This window comes from Nelumbo nucifera, chromosome 1 (genome assembly GCF_055504915.1).
Source record: "Nelumbo nucifera cultivar China Antique chromosome 1, China Antique-T2T, whole genome shotgun sequence".
Taxonomy (NCBI): domain Eukaryota; kingdom Viridiplantae; phylum Streptophyta; class Magnoliopsida; order Proteales; family Nelumbonaceae; genus Nelumbo; species Nelumbo nucifera.
This window is the reverse complement of record NC_142649.1, coordinates 119,167,175-119,184,365: the sequence shown is the minus strand read 5'-3', so window position 1 is coordinate 119,184,365 and position 17,191 is coordinate 119,167,175. Positions and strand designations below refer to the sequence as shown.

The following is a 17,191-nucleotide window of genomic DNA, read 5'->3' as shown; positions in this document are numbered from 1 at the left end:
GATTTACTAAAATCTACCATATAGTTAGCATTTTACTAAAACACCACTTATAATTTGCAATGGATTTAATCAATCTTCCATTAGATGATAGTGGAGAATGATAGTGTTGACCCTAATGTTCATTTAAATAAATTTAATCAAAAGAAAAAAAATACCATTTTTGCCCTTAATAAGACACGGGCAACCATTCTATTAGCTATATTTGGTCAATTTTGTTTTCTATACAAAAAAGTGTTAAGGGTATTTTTGGAATAAAAAATCATGGGTCTAATGGCAAAACAAACACTCCTTAATGAAAGGTTGATTAAGTAAATAAATTGTAAAATATATGGGATGTTTTAGTAAAATGAAAACTATAAGGTAGGCTTAAGTAAATATGTAAAACTATAAGGTGTGTAGGAATGGCAATGGGGCGGGTTCGGGGTGGGGATCATATTCCCTGTCCTCGACCCCAATTTTGAAATTAACCCCTGGGTTCCCCATGGTGACTCGAATCCCCAAAATGTTTTCAGAAAATAGTATTTTTAAAATAAATTTATTTAAAATAAATAAAAAAATTAAATTATAAATAATGTTTTAAATATGTTGTGATATATATAATATAAATAATATAATAGTATATTTAATATAAATTACATTTAATATATACATAATCGGGGTCGAGGCGGGCGGGGACCTCAATCCCCACCCTCAACCCTGAATGGGAATTCCTATTAATCCTCGTCCCCGCCCCCGCCCCGCCAAAATAATCCTCATCCCCGGCCCCATCGAGTCGGGGAAGTCGGATCCCTGTCGGGGATGGGGAAAATTGTCATCCCTAAAGGTGTGTTCTAGTAAATGACCCTAATAGAAACACATAAGAGTATACAATTGTTTTATATTTTCAACTTTTTAAATAATTAATAATTATTAATATTTTATATACTACTTTTAATAAATTTTTTATAATGCAAAAATAACAATAATTAATTTTAGTTAGGTTTATTCATCAACTGATGAAACCAACCAAACCAATCAGCTCGACTTGAGTTGCTCAATTTTCTAGTATTTTAGGTCGGCTTTGGTTAAAAAATTTCCCAATTCGACCAAGTTGAATCAATTTCATTTTGGCCATTTGTAAACCGATCAAAATTGAACGACCTAACCATGGATATATATTAATAATTTATATTTTAAACATAATTTTTAATATGGAAAAGTGAGAAATCTCCCATATTTCTTAGTTTAAAATGTTTTATATCATAAATCTAATTTTTTAATAATTGCACTATAATTTCTAAAATTAAATTAAATTTTTAATTTTTAATCTTTTGAACCGATTGACTAAACCAAAAAATCAACCCAAACCGATACAACATGAGTGGGTCAGATTTCACAAAAGGTCAATCGGTTTCAGCTGACCAACTCCCCATCTTGATCAAGTCAATTTGGTCGGCCAAATAGCCTACAACCAAACCGAACCAACTTATGAACACTCATAATTTCAGCTAAATTAATAGTCTCATCTTTGATAAATAAGAATAGTTTAATCTCCAATAGTTATTGAAAATTTATAGTGAAAATACACAGTTATTGAAACTATATTGATAATGAAAAAAACATAATAATTACAATAATTACTAAAAATATATTAACTTAGTCAATAAATAGTATAATCTCAAATAATAATTTAATCTCTAATAAAAATTAATCAATAAGTTATAACAAAAATATAATAAATACAATAAGTACAATAAATTAAATTTAAAACATTCAATAATAGTAGTTTAATCTCCAATAATTATTAAAAGTTTTCAGTTAAATAGCAAAACAAAATAAATTTATACATAATCATTGAAAATACATTTATCACAAAAACATAATTACTGAAATACAATAAATATTAATTTTATTATATATAATTATATAATAAATACAGATTAAGAGTTTAAAATTATTATAAATAAATATTATTTTTGAAAGTTATTTTATTGAATTATTACTTGATATAAGTGAAATTAGTTATTTACAATATTATGTAAAAATATTAAATTGTTATTAATTTCAATATTATGTTATAATTATTTTTCTAATTTTCAGGATTTTTTTAAATTTATTACATAATTTCTTTATTTTAACTATTTAAAATCTAGTTATGTTAAATATTTTGTTATTTAAAATATTTATTTATTTAAATACTTAAATAATATGTAAAATATTTATTTATTTAAATACTTAAATAATATGTAAAATATTTAAATTTTGAAATATGAATTATTTATTGAATTTAATTATCCATAAAATCATAATTTATACTATTATATAATTTTTTTAGGATATTTAAATAGTTCTTAAATTTTTTAATCTAAAATTTCTTTAGATAGATATAAATAAAAAGTATGGGAGAGGATTAATAGGAATTAGAGATAATTTAGGAGAAAAACTGTCTACTAAATTAGAGATAACTTTGGAGATAAATAGGAATTAGAAATAATTTTGGAGAAAGTAGGGGATAGTGGGGGAGGTTGTTTAGGAGAAATTTTAGGAGAAGAGATTATTTAGGTTATTTGGAAAGTGCATCTCATTGGATGTCTTGAAAATGATATGGAATAAAAAAATAAATAATTCAAAAAAATGAGAAAATTTCTTGACCACTTTGTTTTAACATATATATATATATATATAGATTGTTTTAACTTTTTCATTGTTTTTTTTTTCAATCTTTTAAAAAAAGTGTGCTGCCCCGACTCAACCTACAGATTGACCCAGCCCAGCCTAGTATGGGCCCGTCTAAGCTCATGCCACGGGCTTTTTTGGCCTAACCTTTGAGGGGTTCCGGGTCAGGCAAGCATGGCCCACCTGAGCCTGCGTGCTAGCTTGGCATGACCTGCTACAGTGCAAGTTGCTATGACCCACTTTACACCTCTAGGTAGTCTATCTCCCCAAGCGCAATAACACCCTCCCAAAACATGGTACAGGTGGGATTCGATCCCAAGTCTCGGCTACAACTGATTAGAGACCTTTCCTTCGAAAATCTGCGTTCTTTAAAGTTGAAATATGTATGACCAACAACCACCCGGCTACTAGTAGAGGGATGTGGAACCAATGATTATGCCCCACATCATCCGCTTTGGTGATGACCTTAGAAAGTTGGAAACCGCTACACTTCAACCCTTCCAAACTGGCATTAAAACTATTTTAGCTTAAAATCTTGATGAGATAAAAAATTAATGGGCAAGATTTTCTCTTTAATGTTCTAAAATAATTGAGATATATAGGGTAGAGGGCACAATACACCCACTGTCCAATGTAGACTCATATGGTAAACCTGTATAGCATATAATTTTTAGGGAAAATTCTAGATTAGTATAGTCTCATTTTAATATTCAAACTTCAAAATGTATCACCATGATACTTAAACTTTTGAAAATTGCCAATTTAGTACCTCAGTTATCTAACGCATGTAATGTCATATATTATTCAAAACATTTCGAAATTCCAAAATTCCCCTCTAAAATGAAGATACTCTTCCTTGAGATTAAACAAGAGCAACGGTAAACAGAATCCTAAATCCATAATCGGTACATGTGTAGATACAACCTCGATTAGTACTATTTATGTCATCTGGGGCTATTGATATTTGAAGGTGAATATAAAAAAGAAAGTGGTCTAGAAGTTTTGGGTACGGATGACTATATGGGCAGATGACAAAAAGGATTTTAAATGTTTGTAGAGAATGCCATTAGAGAGAGATTGCAATAGAAACAGAAAAATAGAGTTAGGCAAAATGGTAGTTCTGACTGAACTCATGATTTCACCATTGCCATGTCCATCAAGCAATATGGGGTCCACAGTTTATATTTGTAACCGGAAATGGATTTAGGTCCATTTTTGTGAAACTAATGGGACAAGCATTGTCTCGTTGGCTTCCACCCCCAAAATTCAGAAATCAAACCCCTAAACCTTAACTCAGCAGCTCAATACATTGCCAGTGAAAACATTGATTAAAAAAAGAAGAATAGAAATGACTCGTCAGTCAACCTGGCCTAATGAAAACAAAAATACCAAATGAAATATAGTTATCATAGTTGGGTTTGAGATGTCGTTGCACGCCGCTGGTGAATTTACCATTTAATTAGTAGAGCTCACCATCTAAACTGAAGCCATTGCCATTTTTTTCCAAAATTTAAAAAAATTAAAGTAATTGCATTTTTATTTCTTTCTTCCCATATGAAATAGAACAGCATAATTCCCTTCCCAAATATATGGAGAGCTTCCCGTTTGGACAGCCAGTGTTTTAATTGATTAAAGCATTGTGAGAGGATCAAATGAATGGGCTGTGAATTGACCTGTTCTGGGTTAAATCCGACTTGTGCTTCAAGCCATACTGCTCGTGAGAACAGACTCTGCCGGACTGAGGTAGTTACTTCTTGCATTTATTTTTCGTGAGGAGACCATCCTACAAAATCTTCCAAGTAAACAGCTGAAATCTTAGCTTCCATAATGGTTTCCAATTAAAGAAGCTGGCTGTGATAGATAAAGACATGACTTCTAAACATGAAAGAAGTATCAAACGAGCATTCTAAGCTCTAGAAACGGATTGAAATAAGTAAACATCGACCTTGAGCTATTGAGGTAAAACTGGCGTTCATGGCTTTATTCTGGTGTTAGAGACCTTCAAAAACACCTCCTTTGGATTTTCCACTTTCTCTTTTACTCTTCTTTACAAGAAACTGAACTGGAGAAAGCTTTTCTTCTTGCTGAATTGCAAAACTTGAAAACAGAGCACAAGAAAAATTCTTCTCCCTAGTCACGATTGTTCTCAACCGATGGATGTATAGTATATGTGTATATGTATGGGTTCTATTTATAGAGTCCAAACTGCATAGGAAAGGGCCTTCCTTAATGGTTAAAGAATTGTAAATAGGAAATTATACGTGGGATATGAAATCAAGAATCTGACGGATATCATACAGTAGACACGTGGCTAATCCAATAGGGTCCATAGTCCATAGACGATCGGGGAAAGCGTCTACCGAGTATCGACGTCCTCTTCTCGGCTCCACAAGTCATATTCCTTATCCTGATCCCGATGAGACCACATCTTCAGTCGAATGAAGGACAGAGGGAAAACACCGGGAATAAACTTCAATCCGTCGAAGCAAATTATCCACACTTGACCCTACAATACTTTGTGCAATGATCGCGCTCTCATTGCGCTGCAGCTGCAAGCCTGTCAACTGATAATCCCCAGCAGGACCAATAGTGAACACTAACACACAAGCACAGAGAGAGAGAGAGAGAGAGAGAGTGGAAATGACGATGAGGGTTAGTCCTCTCCGCAACCCAACTGATATTCTTCCTCTTAAAGCTTATCCTCCTATTCTTCTTAAAATTGAGCTTACCAATACATCTACTGCCACTTTCCCTTTGATAACCCCCAAATTCAAACTCAACATCACCAGTGGACCTCTCGTCTTCCGAAATGCAGCAGCACCATCCAAGTCGAAGCGGTGCCAATGGCGATTCGAAGCCAGCACGGCCGACCAAGCGGCCTGGGTCTTAACTACAGAGGTCGATATGGTGAGGGACCGTCAAGGGGTGTGGACTGCGAAGCAGAAGAAGGTAGTTGTTTTATGGGACCTTGACAACAAGCCTCCTCGCGGTCCGCCTTACCAGGCGGCCATAGCCTTGCGAGAGATCGCCCAGCGCTTCGGTGAGGTTGTCGACATCTCCGCCTACGCCAACCGCCATGCCTTTATCCACCTCCCCCAATGGGTAATCGAGGAGCGCCGCGAGCACCGCCGAACGGACACCCTAGAACGAAAGGGCCTCTCCACCCCGGCTGAGCCCTACGTCTGCGGCGTCTGTGGCCGTAAGTGCCGCACCAACCTCGACCTCAAGAAGCACTTCAAGCAGCTCCACGAGCGTGAGCGCCAGAAGAAGCTGAATCGAATGCGTTCCCTCAAGGGCAAGAAGCGGCAGCGCTACAAGGAGCGTTTCATCTCTGGGAACCACAAGTACGAGGACGCCGCTAGGTCCTTGCTCACCCCCAAGGTTGGATATGGTCTTGCTTCGGAGCTACGGCGTGCCGGGGTTTTTGTGAAGACCGTGGAGGATAAACCTCAGGCTGCCGATTGGGCGCTTAAGCGGCAGATGCAGCATTCCATGACCCGTGGTATCGATTGGCTCTTCTTGGTTTCCGATGATTCAGACTTCTCAGAAATGCTCAGGAGGGCCAAGGACTCTAATTTGCGGACCGTTGTTATTGGTGATTGGGACAGAGCGTTGGGTCGACATGCTGATTTATGGGTTCCATGGATTGAGGTTGAGAATGGGGAGGTATCGGAGGAAGATTTATTGCCCAGGAGTGTGAGGAAAAGAGAAGAATACTCGGAAGGAGGAGAGGGTCTGTTTTCATTAACAAATTCTGACGAAGATAGTGACTATGACAGCGATTTGGATCCTGTTTTAGAAGAACTTGTCATCACAGACTCTCAATTCAGTGGCCTTGGGATTTCGGCATTTTCAGAAGGGGAAGAAAATTATGATTGATGACGGACGAAGCAGCGTGGAGGGTCATGGTGGCCTTCGATACCTGCGCCCATCTTTTGATGAGAATGATTTGATCTGGGAGTACTGAAGAAGAGTAAAGAATGATCTAAAATCGGCTAGAGATCCTCATCTAGTCCCATTTGTGTGCTTTGTCTATTTCATCTTGTACTGAATTGGATTAAGATACCAAGAAGAATAAGAATCACAAGATACAAGAGGCTCGGATGATTAAAACGATGAGAAGGGTCAAATAAGGAGCATCAAGGGTTTCATATCCATTTGGCTCCCTTAATTGAGTTCAGATACATTCATTACCCACAGTGGGAAAAAGATTCCATTCCATCACCACACTTTATTTCTTTCTTATGTCTTCCCCTCAATGAAGGCTAGCACCTCTGAAGTTCCGGTTTGCAGTTTCTTAAACTATAGCGCTTTTATTTCTTCAGTTTTTGCACGCCTTAGTTCTTAATGTGCATTGTATTGTCTAATATTATCTGTGTAAATCATAAGTCTATCCCATTATCTTATTTTATTCTATATTTTAATTTAGTTATTGCCTTTCTTTATACCGTTCACATTTCACAATATGTCAACACCCTTTATGCTGCATATTAGATCTTAGAATTATGCAAAATTGGAACATGAATTAAATCTTTGGCTACTGATTACTGGCTGATAGAAGATGGCTCTTAGAGTTCTTATACAACAGTCCCTATGAAATTCACCTACTGCAAGACCCAAAAACTAGCCTTACCTCCACGCTCCATCCCTCCCCTGTCTGTTCTCCACAGTAAATTAATGCTTTATGACTGCTTGTGTTTGACTTAACAATGTTGAGTGATGCCTGAATAGAATTACTGTGGATCTTGTTAAGCAAGTCAACTTTACATATCTCTGACTAGATGACTATAGAGATTACTTCAACATATAGTCCTTGAAACCTTTAATTCATGTGTAGTTTGTTTTCCGCCTCCTATCATTAAATTTATGGATATTTGAACCTTCTTTTGATTCATTGTCAAGACTTGCCTCAATTTGAACTTGAGTGGCATGCTGATTATATGTCTATCTGCTTGACCATATAGTTCGCCTTACAGATCTGTGCCATTAGACTTGCTTTTGGATTAATTCATCGTTTCGGGAGAATGTAACTTTATCATTTGAAAATAACCATTTAGGAAATGAAATTAACTACGGCTGGGAGTCTGAATTCTGAAGAACATATATTTGTGGGCCATGGATCTTTTATTTTTCGATAATAAATAAATAAATAATTTATTAATAAGAAAGAAAAAGCAATACAAAGGTGACAAGGAATCACTCAATAAAAACAGAACAAAGCCCCTTAATCCAAAACTCATACCCATCTTACATCTCCAAACATAGTGACACAAACCAAAAAACAGCTACCACCCAAACCCTAACAATCAAGAAAAAACAAAAACCACAAGAAAGAAACTCAACACCCCACTAACAAACACCACTCAAGCCATAAGAAGACTCTATGCCCCCAACCACCAGAAGAGTCAATAAAAACAACATTAGAAAATTCCAATTAAACTCCTCTCAAAATTTACTCAAGAACTCGGTTGCATCAGATTTCTTTTTTGATAGGAAACAATAACTTTCATTGACAAAATTAAATAAAGAATACAACTATCGCCACCCAAAGAATGGATGGAGAGTCCATAGCCATAACCCGCCTTACAAACAAGCCCAAAACAAAGCCTCCATATTGATTCCTTGCTTAACTAAAGTATTAGCCATTCTATCACTGATCTTCTTGCCTATCTAAACTGCACCCCAAGCTCCCTTGCTAAGCTCATAATTTCTCTTAGCGATTGTCTGAAGGACCACATTCACAAGCTTTTTGCTTGCATCCAACCTATTACCAGATTGGAATCTCCTTCCACTTCTAATTGTTGCATTCCCCATTGTTTTGCAAGCCTAAGACCTTGGAGTAAGGCCTTTACTTCTGTCCTTAAAGAATCTCCCACCCCGACTGGGCCCGAGTAAAGGGCCAAAACTCTTCCTTCCTCATCTCTGAAGACACCCCTAATTCCTAAAGGATCTAGGTTACCTAGAAAGCTTCCATCAAAGGTCAATTTCACCCTAAAATGTAGAGGTGGGGACCAACTCTCCTAAACTATAGGAGATGATGAAGAGAAAACAACTGTAGCACTCTAACCTCTAATTAAGTCAACAAAAGTGAAGTCCTTGAAAAGTTGCAAAGCTTCCAGTCATACAATCTTGATGGTAATGCCCTCGACAAGTGCTTCCTTGGATTTTTCTTGCCCTTGGAAAATCTTTATTTCTTTCCTCCCAAACCGACCATAGGACAACTACTTTTCTTGTTCTCCACATCACCCTACCCCTCTTCTTTGGTTGTTGGAAGAAACTAGAGTAAAAAAGGTTAACCACACATGAGGGAGGAGTCCACCTACAACCAAAGAGAGAGGAGAGCCATTTCCATATATAAGCCATTTCCATATATAAGAAACAAAGGCTACAGACATATGGGGAAAGGCACCAATTTGGCCTTATTCTTTGTAGCATGTTCATAGTATTAATCTTTTGGAGAACCATTTCTTAGCAGAAATCCCTAAACTTTGGTGGAATAGGAGTACACCACACTTCTTTATCAAGAAAAGAAATAGGCACAACAGCAGATTGAAGTAAAGCATTGAAAAACAAAGAGAAAGAGAAGAAAATAAAATCATATTAATTTACATTACATAAATTTATAAATTTGCACATGATATATATATATATTAATTTACATTACATAAAATCATATTTATTATTTAGAAAATAAAAAAAAAATTGTTTACAAAATATTCAAGAATATAATCTTAAATTGAATCTATCAGATCTACTAATCTATATTTATACCAAAAAAAGATTTTTAATTAGAAAATTATAGGAATAAAAATATAATTATGGAATAATCATTTTAAAAATTAAAAATTATGAATTTGCATATGATCTATTACATGATAGATGATCTAAGCCTCTCGGTTCCCAAAGAAAATCTCTCATAGGATTTTCAATTTGATTTGCAACCTTGACAGGTAGTTTGAAGGTGGACAAGAAATACACCAGTGGGTTGGCCAAAGTAGACTTAATTAAAGTAATTCTACATCCTAGTGAGATATAATTTCTCTTCCACCCCGCTAGCCTTTTTGTGAATCTTTCCAAAATTAGGTACCAATAGCTTTTTGACCTAGGATTTTCCCCCAAAGGCAAGTCCAAATAAATCATAGGCCAGCCACTTACCTCACAGCTTAAAGATCTAACCATAGAAAGTACATCTTCTTCCTGCCTATTTACTCCCACTACACAGCTCTTTCTCCAAATCCAATTGACTTTCAAATTAGAGAATCTCCCAAAATGTGTCACTAACAATCTCAAATTACATTAGATTCTTGATTGGGCAATTCTTTGCTCCTCTTACAACTCTTCTTTGCTTTATTCACCTTCTCACTAGGACCTACCCCATATAAATCTAGTCATGCGAAAACTTTCAAGACCTAAATAGAATGGTGGGTTTTCTTACTCCTAAAACATCTAACAGCATCAAGACCCTTTTCAATCATTTGTGCCTCCTTGGAGCATTGATCCTTTCTAATTCCAATATTGTATTCTTATCAAAAAATTGACCAGAAGCTAGCTCACCACACCCATTCTTAGCGACCCTTGCATTACTAGTTGATCTTAGTCTACCATGATCCTTTTTATTTTTCCTCTTTATCAACAGATTCCACACCATTTTTATTCATGGGCATCCTAAATTTTTCTTCCAATTCTTAAATATTTTCCCAGAAAATTCCTCCCCCCATGTGAAATGCATCCCCAAAGACTTGCTTACTTTCATTTCCATATTCCCCACCTTTTCTAAGTCAATTGACCTTCCAAGTTACTGTACCAAGATTCACATTCACTTCAACTTCTATCCCACAATTAAAGTGTTCACATCCTCCAATTGTTTCTTTTCTAGGTCCAAGATCATTTCTTCTACCTTTCTTCTGGAGTCATGTCTCATTTTCCTTTTCCGTCGATTCATTCTTTTTCACCACTTAAATTGTCTGATACCTACTTAGTTTCATTTAAGATATTCTCTACCTCCTCACCTATACAAACATCAAATGGACCCCCCATACCCTTTGTGTTGATCCTCACCCACCACTGACTTATTACAATTTGCAATTATGTTGTGTTGATAAGCTCTTGTTCCACTCCTAAGCCTTGAATCTCATCCTCAACTGGTACTTCTTATTCGATCCCACCAACCATCACTAATCACTAAAGCTTCTAATTTCTTTTCTTCCTCTCTGGAGTTCTTTATTGTTTTATGACAATCAAGAAATGCCAAGGTAGCCTAACATGTGTTGTGATGCATTCACATGGTCAAATACTTTCTTGTTACCTTCCAATAAAACACTGACATGATATTAATCAAAAGAAAAACCAAACCACTGGGTGATTTGATTTCGATGAGTTCATGTGGTCACAACACTTATAAGTCATGAACATGCCAATAATCAAATTTAAAACCAAATCACCTTGTGAGTGCATGCCTAGGTGATTGGGTTTCAATTAGTTCACATGGTCACAACACTTTTTTACAACCCTCTGATAAAACATGGACGTTTTATGAATCAAATGAAAGACGAAATTACCCAGTGAGTGCATGCTTCTTGTTGTTACCCCAAGTGATACATGAACAACTCACAATCATATGATAAAGTAGAGACCACCTCTAGGGTCCACTACATTACTAGAAATATCAAGAAATACAAAGGTAGCGTAACATGAGGAGCGATGAGTTCACATGTAGATTGACTCCTAAGCAATAAGGTGCTATTTGATGCTTTTATATTCTTAAATTTCTGAGATTACAATAATAAAATAGACATATTATTCAGTTTGAGTTAAAATACTAGTTTTTTAATTATTTTTCTTTTTTGTTAGGGCTCAATCAAGATGTATGCTGTCTTGAATCCTCAAAGACATCAAAACCTAAACTAATAAGCATGAAAGGACTCAATAGTTTGTCCAATCAGCACATATTGATTTTCTAAGACAAAAATAAAGGCTCAACCCCTCTATTTTCTGAATTTTTTTTTCTTCCATTTTTTTCATGAATTTGTTGATGTACTATGTTTTAAATGAAATGTATACAATTTTTATTAAGGTTATAGATAATTAGTGGTGAAAGATGATTGCTGCTTGTGATGGAACCTAGGGAAGTACCCTAGGGTTCATGGTTTTTATTCAAAAAAAAAAAATCCGATCACCACATTGCCTAGGTGACAAGGCACCCCTCCTATTGCCTAGCCTTGCCTCGGAACCTCGAAAATAATGCAAGTGATAAATTCCATTCACTCCAACTTCTGTCTCCTTGCTCTCCAAAACCCTAGGAGAGTTGTTTCTTTCATGGTTTTCCTATCGATTGATCTCAACCTTTCACCTAATGCCTCAAATCTGTTTTGATCTCAATCTTTTATGGGCTTGTTTATGTCCATGTTTTAAAACGTAGAGGCGTGATGCAAGACGTTCCATTTCTGTCTTTTTTGTATGAAGTGTGCATGAGGCGCATGAGGTGTACACCTCTATCTAGCGCACGCCTCATGAAAAAGGCATATGAGGCGTATGCCTCCTGCACCTGAGGCATATGCCTTAGAGGTATCAACACCTCTAGCATGCACCTTAGGGTGTTTTGGGGGCGCCTCACCTGGAGGCACGCTTCCAGGTGTACACCTCCCATGCCTTTTAAAGCACTCGTTTATATTAAGATTTGTGATAGGCCCGGTAAAGAAATTCCTCCTTAAACCATCATTTACAAAGTCACCTACCCCTTTTATTTCTCAAAATTACATTTTGCTCCCAGCCCTCCCTGACTTTTTGACTTCATCTTCAACCTACCAACTTGCCTGTTCGTCTTCCCTACCCCTTTGCAAAATTCTAGCTGTCTTCTGTTCCCTTCTTCTCTTCAACATTGATTGTGGCATCAAACAAAGCAAAAGTTGGATTGCATCCTTCTACCTTGTTTTGCAACTTGAAAGCTTCCCCTGCAAAGAATAGTATCTAGCCTTGCAGGAATGAATTTGGCATCCTCTGTTTCAATGAGGATTCCTGCAAATTGAATCCAGTCTCAAATCCTATTGCAGAAGTCAAATCTTTTAATGCTTCCTCTGCAAAGTGAATTTTTCCCACCATTGATGTCCATTTATCCAGTCTTAACTCTGGGTATCTTGGAAGTCCCTTCTTCTTCCCTTCTTAAAACTTTCTTGATTTATCATCTTTTTCCTCGAGCTGAACAGAAATAAGCATGCACCTAACTTCCTTGCTTGAAAAAGCCACTCCATGCCATTCAATGTTCTTCCATCTTTCAACGTTGACAATATTGGGATCTGAATTAAGGAACCTCTCTACTAGGCATCTAAGAAGGATCTCCATTCATTCCCCAAGACTGCCAACATCTTTTACTACTACCACCCTCAAAACCATCAATGATCACCTCTTTGAACTCTGCCTGAGAAAATTGAACCCCTCAACTCCCCCAAGTTGCTGGATGCCTTCATCAAGCAATCTTGGCACCCAAAACACATCATTAAGCGATCTTAGCATCCACACTAATCCATCTTGGCATTGACCAGCCACCAAGATAAAAGAAGTCCTCTGAGATGAGGGGAGAGATGAAGTGTGGCTAACTAGAAAATTTTCAGATATATCTGATTCTTGCCTTAAAAGCTGTTAGAGCTTGTTGATTTTTCTAGTCTGGGGATTCTCACTCTTCACCTGTAAGGTGTTGTCTGATGATTTAGGACCATAGGACCTTGTTGTGTGTGAGTTGTTTTGTATCTAAGGGCAATGTGGTCTATTCGTATATCTTCTCCTTTTGAAATAAAAAAAAAAGGAATAGGGCATCTAAGCATCCAACAGCCTATTCCAATTCTCCCAAACTTATATTTCTCCATACACTTAACTGCCATATCTCCTTATCTCTTTCTCCTTGCCAATCCATACACATGCCCATTCCATTAGATTATGTACTAATAGGATGCAATTTCTAGAAATTTCTTGAGCATGAAAGAATTTTGAGTCTTTTTATGTTTTAAAAAAATAAGGAAAAGGGATAAAATGGGCCTGAAGACTTACCCTAACAACTGGGCAGCAGGTCAAGTCTCCTGAACCACGTTTGATGTGTCAAAAAATGGTGTGGACTCGAAGGAGAATTCTTTCAAGTTCAAATGCAAGTGATCTGCAGTGATTCCTGAGACACTTAACCGGAAATAAATTTTAAAACTCAAAAACAGTAAAATCTGAAATACCCAAAAAATACAAAATTGTCATTAGATGAGAAATTAGGAGAAAATTGATTTCTTTCTTCATTTCCTGATCCTAATCCTGCATCTATACCTCACCATGTAGGCATGGTGGGGTCCATGAAGAAGCACAGTACAAAACACAAAAGGCGTGATGTGCACCCACCCTGCCTGTGGCATGAGGTATCTAAGGATTGCAAAATCTCATTATTTACTAGTATATTTCAGTTTTAAGATACAGAATATGTGAAATACATATGCTTTTTGCATTCAGTCCCATTCTACATGGTTGGACCGAGTTCAGACATGTGCCTTGCTCTAATTCAAAGTTTTTAAGGTGAGTTACGCATGGGCTGCCTTGGCTTGGCATGGTGTTCACCCCGTAATGGCGTTTGGGATCAATATGAAGAATCATGTGTGGTGGAGGCTTTTCCTTCTTCAGAGGAGGAAGGTCATAGGGTTGAAGTGGAAAGCCTCCATAACTAAGCTAGTCTTTTGGAAATTCAGAATTGAGATGGAAAGTTATTTCTGTTCCAATAAAATATTCTGTTTGAGGGTCATTTGTAATCTGTTGGTGGACAGGTTTGGAGAGAAGATAGCCAACTGGTCGAACCCTATCTTTATCCTCGTATGTAAATTATAGAGGTAAAAGAATACATCTGTTGTTGGATTTTGAGCAAAATTTTTCAAACAGTTATCACTATCTTATCTGTATAATTTAACATGATAGCAAAAAATCGCAACTCTATCATGTAAAGTAAATGTGCACCAGTCGTAGGTTTAATGAAATCCGTGCTCATGCAATCTATTCTTTGATTGGAGGTTTCCTTTCTTTATGTTTGTGCAGAACCTATTATTTAGCTTTAGTCAACTTTGAAGCCTTAGCCATGTTTCAGTAGAGTTAAACCGATGTGGAACTAATATCTATATATATATCCATCTATATTTACTTCAGCATTTTTCCACGTCTTTTAAGGTCCAGGGTATTCAGTTAGTTCACTTAACTCATGGCTACCAAGGGGATGGCATAGGGGAAAAGTAAGGGCTTCGGATTGGAAGCGTTTATGAAGTGGTCTATTACCAAAGCTGGATGATGCTCTTCCAACTGGTGACTGTGGACAATCAGGACATCTCCCAACTGATAAACATCAAATGCAAAAGTTGAGCTCATGTATAAGGAGGCAAATCAAGCAGCTGATTTCCCCTCTAACCTTGGCCTTGATATTAATATCTGTTCTATTTGGCACTCCGACTATCCTGTAGGCCTTAGTTACTGATAGTGTTTGATGATGTCAGTCTCAGGGTTGGGCTACACCTGACCTCTTCTACTCGTTACGAAAAGAAAAAAAAACGGAAAAAAAAAATTTGTTGCAAGGCTTATTGGGAGAGCTACTCACTGAATTGAGGATAGCACTATTGGATTATTTTACTTTGACCATCCAAGGATCTAATGCTTGGTGTAATGATAAGATCTTGAGTTGACTAGTGTGAAAACATAACTTTGACCATCCAAATCAGAGATGGCCACTTTGTGAAAAAAAAATGTCATGGGTTCATATCTAATTTACCCATCCCTAGGGGTGTTCATAGTCCAGTTATATGGAATTTAGAAAGTTATATATATAGCAAGGACCAACTATGGATAATGGTCTTTTTTTTTTGTGGTAGATTATGACTCAAGAACTTCCTGGTATTTTACGTATCTTATTTTTAAAGGTAAGGTGTTTTTTTTTGAAATGCTAAAACTTTTGTTATTAATTCTCAATAGTTAGAGGTGTAAATTGGGCCGTGCCGCCACCATGATGTTTTTTATGGGTCATGTTGGGATTTTAGGTCTGTGGGTTGGGTCGGGTCATTCATGTGCTTGTCCGGCCCAACATGGCTTATATATATTTATATATTAATAAAATAAATAATTGTTTTCAATTTTATTTAATTATTGTATATTGTATACATCAAAATTCATATAAAATAAAAATTTTAAGATTTTTAGTAATTTTTAAATAAATATTTTTGGCCCAGTCCAATGGCTGGTTTGGCCTAAGACTTGGTCTATATACCAGCCTGACCTGTGGCACGGTACGCGCCCATGTGGGCTCAGGCCGACCTCCCAAAATATCTCGGGAGAAAGTCCCAGCCTGGAACGGCCAGTACTTTGTACAAGCCGCACGTGGGCCATGCCTTGCTGGCCCATCTAGAGGATGCTGTTTTCTCGATGAGAACAAATTAAGCACGGGAGGGTGTCTCTCTCTGTTGCACTTGTGCATATCCTGGTAAGAAGATATCTGCTCTCATGTAGATGTAGTTGGTGGGGGGATTGTCCTCGTCCACAAGAATTTTTGCCATCATCCAAATCCAATCACTGCTGTCGAAAATTACAGCCCGGACGCCTGCACGTGCCGGTGGCTTTCAACTTTCAATTAGCTTTCTTCTTCCATGTTTTCTGATAATTTGTGGTTGGTTGGGATGGAGTTACATACACAAAGCAACTGAACTGTGAACTGTCCCCATGCCATACCCAGCTGACCTAAGAAATTCGCCATTTCTAGACAGTTAATATCTCACTCCTCTTTTTGGGATACTGCCCACAGGAAAGATGGCTGGCTCATGGCTGCCCACTTGCCCAAGCCCAACTCAAGAGTCAAAAGAAAAAAAAAAAAAAGGAAAAATACAGACACCGTTTCGTCTTGGGTTTGGGTGCAAGAATCAGCCAACATCTTGTCGCGACTCGTGACGTTACATAACTACTTCAAACGACATGTGAGTAGGAAGGAGTATCATCACCGCCAAATTAATTAATTGATTCTAAAGTCTAAGCCTTTGTCAACGTCCACAGTCCACTTATCCAGCAATACGCCTCGTTTGGTTTGGCTGTTCACTTCGCCGCAGTTGGTAGACCAACAACCATCCCACATGACTGCTTTTCTGGGATGTTCCAACATTATCATCACCCTTCTTACCTTCATTTTACCTTCCCTTCTTTCTTTTCTTCCTAAACTGAAACTGAAACTTTGCAGTTATTATCTTGACCCTACGGAAAAACAAATGTTTCGTCGGCAAAGGGAGCAAAATTGTAACTCCATTCACTAAAAGAATAAATTGTTGAGTAAAAATCCACAAATTTCACAAGTGAAATACAAATTCTATTTTAGTTTGATGGTGGTAACTGCCCAACTGATTGGTTAATACGTTTATTATATCGGTTGATTGGTCACAAAATTTTCAGATATAATGTGTTTTTTTTTTCATAAGGTTTTTAAAATTGGACCGTCCAATCCAAATGAAAGGCCATTCGAACAATAAATTAAAACAAAAAACAAAAACTATTA

At 36.8% G+C, this 17,191-nt stretch overlaps 1 protein-coding gene across 8 annotated transcripts; it reads left to right on the top strand.

Annotated features, from left to right (window-relative positions):
* Positions 1–4,981: 4,981 nt before the first annotated feature.
* LOC104601724 (uncharacterized) lies at positions 4,982–15,361 on the top strand. 8 transcript variants are annotated; one of them, XM_088894079.1, is made up of 3 exons: positions 4,982–6,940; positions 14,445–14,507; positions 14,845–15,361. In XM_088894079.1, the coding sequence occupies exon 1, from the start codon at positions 5,296–5,298 to the stop codon at positions 6,532–6,534; it is 1,239 nt and encodes a 412-aa protein (XP_088750205.1). In that variant the 5' UTR covers positions 4,982–5,295; the 3' UTR covers positions 6,535–6,940; positions 14,445–14,507; positions 14,845–15,361. The 8 variants fall into 8 exon arrangements, with proteins under 8 accessions (XP_088750205.1, XP_088750204.1, XP_088750202.1 ...); XM_088894078.1 differs by having other exon boundaries at positions 14,839–15,361; XM_088894076.1 differs by adding an exon at positions 13,969–14,045 and having other exon boundaries at positions 14,445–15,361.
* The last annotated feature ends 1,830 nt before the right edge of the window (positions 15,362–17,191 follow it).

Bases quoted from the DNA above. Each gene is read 5' to 3' on its own strand.
- LOC104601724 (XM_010265164.3), top strand. From the start codon at position 5,296: ATGACGATGAGGGTTAGTCCTCTCCGCAACCCAACTGATATTCTTCCT.